The 6000-nt window shown below is 45.8% G+C and overlaps 1 protein-coding gene across 3 annotated transcripts in view; it reads left to right on the top strand.

The window, feature by feature from the left end:
- Positions 1-3970: 3970 nt before the first annotated feature.
- Positions 3971-6000, top strand: part of CORIN (corin, serine peptidase) — a 300354-nt gene continuing 298324 nt past the window's right edge. For 2 of the 3 annotated variants that reach the window (XM_061420083.1, XM_061420082.1), the window contains exon 1: positions 4207-4615. In XM_061420083.1, coding sequence (XP_061276067.1) covers positions 4424-4615 — 192 coding nt within the window. In that variant the 5' untranslated portion in view covers positions 4207-4423. Of the gene's footprint in view, positions 4184-4206; positions 4616-6000 lie in introns of those variants that run through there. The other variant, XM_061420084.1, reaches the window with a different exon arrangement.

Below are 6000 nucleotides of genomic sequence, written 5' to 3'. Positions count from 1 at the left end.
CTCTCTTAGCTTCCAGTTTAGGGCAACAGTCCTTGGCGTTTCTTGGTTCGTGGATACATCAGTGTGTCACCCCCGTTTCCGCATGGCCTTCTTGTCTATGTGTGTCCTTTTCTGACTCCTTAGAACACTCTGTAGTTAGGGCCCATGCTACTCCAGTATAATCTCATTTTACCCAATTACACCCGCAAAGACCCTACTTCCAAATAAGGAAAGTTATATATTTAGTTCCAGGTGGACATTAATTTTGTGGGGGGTGGGGGGGGGGACACTATTTAACTCACTGCAGTGCTCAGTAAACATTTGATGGATGAATGAGTGGATTCACAGTGTAATTCTGGGCTGTAAACTTTGGGGGCATTTTTCATCACTGTCTTAATGTACTGCAGGAGGTAGGGGTTAAGAGGTCGGTGTAGTTCCAGATTGCTTGTACTCCAGTTCTGGTTCTGTCCTTTTCTAGTTGTGAGGTCTTGGGCAATTACTTAACTTCTCTTAGACTTCATTTACTCCTCATCTGTAAAACAGAAACAAGGAGAAATAGTAGATGATTATGTGTCTACAACTATTTTAAATGTGTGTGTGTTTTTTTTTTTTATTGGAGTATCATTGCTTTACAATGTTGCATTAGTTTCTGCTGTACAGTGAAATGAATCAGCTATATGTATACATATATCCTCCTCTTAGACCTCTCTCCCCCTGTCCTGCTCCATCCTACCTATCTAGGTCATCACAGAGCACCAAGCTGAATTCCCTGTGCTATACAGCAGGTTCCCATTAGCTATGTCTACAACTGTTTAAAGCACTTCTTATGTTTGTTTAACCCCCATGACAACTTAGGCAGTGGGGCTGTTCTTATTTTACAACAGAGGAAATAGGTTTGCTTCAAGAATTCAAAACTGAAAAAATACACGTTACTTTGTGAAGGGTCTGGCATACAGTGCTTAGAAATTCTTAACTATGATGATAGATAAATGTGACTTAATGTCGTGAGTTCTCTTACAGATTGATTCACAAATCAGAAAAATGAATTGTAACCTGGGACATCTCAGTTTTTGCTCATGTGGTCATTATCATTGAGGGGGTATCCTCAGGAAGGGGTTTCCCCAGGGGCTCAGCAGTAAAGAATCCGCCTGCAGTGCAGGAATTCAGGTTCGATCCCTGGGTCAGGAAGATCCCTTGGAGAAGGAAATGTCAACTCCAGTATTCTTGCCTGGAAAATGCCATGGACAGAGGAGCCTGGAAGACGACAGTCCATTGGGTTGCAGAGACACAACTGAGTGAGAATAAACGCGCATTCTTAGGAAAACTAGACAGGATGTGGGCAGTCAAATGGCAGCCCTAGAGGTGGGGAAGACTAACACTAGGTATGTGAGGGTGTTAGAAATAAAAGTCCCTTGAAACGTTTTATGGGCCAGTTCTTACTACCTTCTTCCCAGGGACTACTTTATAGAATAAAGGATTAATACCCCAGAAATAGTATATACAGCAAACAGTATCTCCATGGGCTATTTTTATCATATACAGAACATTCATTTCAGAATGCTGGAATATATTACTCCAGATACGGGTATGTTGTTTTTGCCTCTTAAGTAAACTCTCCCTGCAGTAGGTAAATGTCCAGTTTGCCTATTTCTTGCTGTGTTCTTCATATATTTTTTATTTTAAAGGCTTTGTATCTTTAGATCTCAGCTTAAACTCCCTAAAATACATTCTTAACTTACTTGCAAGTATTTTTCCATAGTTTATTTACATTTGTGTGTTTGTTTAATGTATTTATTATTTCAGAAAGTTCTCTAAGGGCAGGAACTCGATTTTGTTCATCTGGCAGCTAACAAATCTTAGAGTGTTAGTTGAATGAATAGATAAATTGGTAAGTCTTGGGATAACATATTTATTTTAGCTGCTGCTTTCCTGTTTTCATCCTGGAGTACTGGCTGCTTCTCTGAAATGTCTCTTTCCTGTTCTCAAATGGCCTTCATTTGTAGTACTAAGCACTGAAATTAGTCTGTAATATGCAATGTGACCCATGTTTGATCTGTAAAGTCACCCTTTCCAGAGGTATACTCTACTTTTAAGTTAATTTGCCCACAAATCCCATTAAGATTTTTTCTTTTAAGCCATCCAAATAGATACATGTTTGAAATATTAGACAATAAAAATTTCAAAAGGCTGTAAATACTTCTTTATGTACAATGAAAAGTATTATAAGAAACTAGGTGATGGTTTTCACTCTTAAGTTGAAAAGCAAATGTGGCAAATTTTTTAAAAAGGAATAATTCATAGGTCATTGAATATTATTGTGAGCTTGCTGCAAATTCAAGTTGGTTCATAATATAACCTATGTTATGAGGTTTCTAACATTTGCTATGATTCCTTACATCAAAGAAGTTTGTTACAAAGCATATAAAAATAGCTGTTTACCTTCATGCAGACTACCTCAGATATTTACTCTGTTGCCACTGGTACCTAGAATTTGTTGGGTTTTCTTGCTAAAAGGAAGCTTAGAAAATGCTGTTTTACACTATCAGTGCAGTCAGCTTTAGTTCTCTGAAGGATGGTCCTGTATAGTAGTGGCTAGTTCAGATTCCCTAATGTAGCTACTTGAATGTCAGTTTCTGTAGCACCTCCACCAGAGGGCAGAAAGTGGAAGCGAAAAGAGGAATGAACGATGAATAAACAGTCCATCCTTGGCTTCAGAATGCCAGTAGAAACATTGAGGATTGAATCCAACCCTCATTTTATAGATGGAGTTGACTGAAATGAAAGACTAAGGGGGTTGCTAATGGACAATTGTTCAGGCTCTTGATTTCAGGCTGGTGTTCCTATGGTAATGATGATGTGTGATGAGACAATATTTTAGAACGTAGTCCTGAATTTACCCTGCCTCTGCAGAATTCCAGCTCCGTATTTGCTAAACTTAAAACTGTGTAAACTTAAAATTAGTCTGGTTACTTTGATTCTCTCCCGATTTCAACTATTGTATGATGCACTTATTACATTTTCTACTTTCTCATTTCACTTCAGAAGCAAAATACTGATTCCCCCACCCCCAGTTTTACAAGTTATCCTCCTCTCCAGTTGTAATATTGGGGGAACAGGTGCATGGTACTTATTTATATTGACTATTCATAGCTGCCTCCAGAATACCAGAGATGAATTTATTCAATAACCTCATGAGTGATTTGTGAAATTTTCATTAGATCTTGACTGAGGTTGGATACAAAAAAATATTTCTCAGCAAAACTCAACGTAGTGCTTTTCTGCCAAGCCTATGACAACTCTCTTGGGCTTCAGGTGATAGTGTTTATCATTATAAATACCTGCGGTGCTCTCCTGGAAGCTGCCTGACGAGAAGTGGCCGAAACGCACAGAGTTGTTGGCCTCTAGGGTTCAGCTTGTGGAAGCCCTGGGCATGAAATTGCCACCAGGCGTTTGGAAGCTGACTCTGCTTTACTCCTGGGTCCCTGCAGCCTTAGCAAAGTCTCAGGCAGTCTTGCAAAAGCAGTTTCTTCCCTAAACATAGAATCTCGATTCTATTTGCCTAAAGCAAACAATGCTTACCCTAGAAAACATACGTTTTTGAGATAACAAACTTGGCCCTTAATTGCCAGTGGCTGCCGTTATTTTGATTTTTACTTGGCTACGCTGGGGCCAAGAGACTGGTCTAGTTGTGATGAGATCTGGGAGGGATGAGAAGCAATTCCTTTACTCTCAGTTACTCTGTCTCCCCCAGCCCAAACACTCAGGTCTCGCCCTCTCCATGCTGCCGTCGCGGGTCCTAAGTGTGGGGGAGGGTTTGGGTAGGGGACCAGCAGTCCACTTGGCTTCCCCCCCAGCCCCTGAAGAATAACTTATTTGAATAACAGCCTAGAAGAGGTGGGGTTGCGGAGGATCTGTCATCAAGGGTTTTTTATGGGTGGGGCCTAGGGACACGAGGGAAGGGAGGGAGTGGTCCGCGGGTAGGATCTGACGAGCAGACAAAATGTGGGGCCCCTGTCCCTTGAAGGGCAACTTGTCTCTTCCTGAGCGAGGAGCAAGGAATCCGTAGTGCCTCTCCCAGGGGCACGCAGAGGAGAGAAAACAGACCAAGAGTGGACGGAGGAAAAAGCGAGACATGCTCTCCACGAAACAGTCCCCTGCCCTGGCTCCGGAAGAGCGCTACCGCCCAGCCCTGGCCCCGGAGCGGGTAAGATGCTGCCGCCAGATAGGTCGGATGACCTCTCAGTCCGGATGGATTCAGGGTCTATCCTTCCTGTCCCGCCCCCTCCTCCCCTTGGGTGCCACCTTCCCCCACCGTCGGTGAGCTTCAGCTGTCCCAGCCCCACGCTATAACCAGTCCTTGGGCACAGGGTCATGGATAGGGTTTCCTTTAGCCCTCGAGCCAGGTCGGTCCAGAGACCACGCTCTCCTTGCCAGGGGCGTCGTCATGTCCCAGGTACACACCCCCCACCCCCAACTGCCCCTCTTCAACACGGAGTCCTCCACGCATCAAGTGGACTCGGTGGCGTCCGGGCTCCTGAGGAGGCTGCTGAAGGAGCCGTTGGAAACAACCCCTTGGGGGTCCAAGGCTTCTTTTCTGTGCATCTGGAAGGAGCGCGCAGCATCTCAAGTCCCAGACGTAAGCCTCCTCTCTCAACTGCGCGCGCCTGAGTCTCCGTCCCTCCGAGCTCCCGGATTCACCCTCAGTTCCCCTGCCACCAGTGGTGCCAGTGATCACGGGACCATCTGAGCGTGGGCATCCTAGGACTGGTCTGACTTGCAGGGTGCTGGCAACTCCTGCATCCCCTGTGCGCAAACTTGGCGGCGTGTACCGGCCCTGGGCGCAAGGAGCGCGGGGCCGCCGGGGGACGCAGGTTCCAGCTACTTTGGGTTCGGCGGGCTCTGATCCTGTCCTGGGAAGGGACAGCGTTGCCCCTGATTTGGGAGAAGAAAGGTAGGGAAGAGGAACACGGAAGGTCCTCACTGGCCTGATTCCCCAGGAACTGGATCTCTCGCGCTGTTCTTGTTCGATGTCAGGAGGGTCCCGGAGTCCATTTGCTGCTGCGGGGTCCCGGCAGCGCAGAGCCGGGTACCAGAGACTGTTCTCTGGGCGGGGATGGAGGGCTGCGCGGGTTAGGTGTTATTGGGTCGGATCCTGCCAGGACTCGTCCCCAGCTCTTGCGGCGAGCTCTGCATTCCGGATGCCACCCTCTCCCGGCCGATGGATGGCGATGTAGGCGCTTTTTTGCACTACTCGGTATTCCCAGGACAGTTCTGCGCGCTCAGAGCTAGGAACTCATAAGGGAAGCCGCCCGGCGGGACATTCCCAGGGAAGCTATCCTGTCAATTCAAAGTGGAGCTTTCCTCCCGCGGGAAAATTCTGAGAACAATGTACCACAAAGACAAACTCACTCTTGAATAAGACCAGACGACTTCTCTGTGTGCATTTGCAGTTTGTAGTCTCCCCTGACCCCTCCTTGGTAAAGTAATTTACCCTTGGAAGCAAAACTCTGCAAAGGAATGCCGACTGCCACCAGAAAGGGAGTGAAGTCAGGACTTAGTGGTGGTCATTTCCCAAAGACACATATATTTTAGCTGAAGGTGTTAGAAATTAAAGACGTCACAACACATTACTTTTGGGAATGAATGGTGGTGGTTTAGTCACTAAGTCGTGTCTGACTCTTGCGACCCCATGTAACCTCATGGACTGTAGCCCGCCAGGCTCCACTGTCCATGGAATTCTCCAGGCAAGAATACTGGAGTAGGTTGCCATTTCCTTCTGAAGGGGATCTTCCCTACCCAGGAATCAAACTCAGGTCTCCTGCATTGCAGTCAGATGATTTACCGACTGAGCTATGAGGGAAGCTCCACTTTTGGGAATAGCCCAGAGAAAATGAGAGGAAACAATGGCTTTTAAAAAAGGTATAAAATCAGTTTTTGTCACAACACAACAATCACCTGCTAGGTTGTATTATTTGGTGTTAATAGTTTTGTTGTGTAAACTTAGGCTAGAAATCATTCCCC

This window comes from Bos javanicus, chromosome 6, assembly GCF_032452875.1.
Source record: "Bos javanicus breed banteng chromosome 6, ARS-OSU_banteng_1.0, whole genome shotgun sequence".
Taxonomy (NCBI): domain Eukaryota; kingdom Metazoa; phylum Chordata; class Mammalia; order Artiodactyla; family Bovidae; genus Bos; species Bos javanicus.
This window is presented reverse-complemented; position numbering and strand designations above follow the sequence as displayed.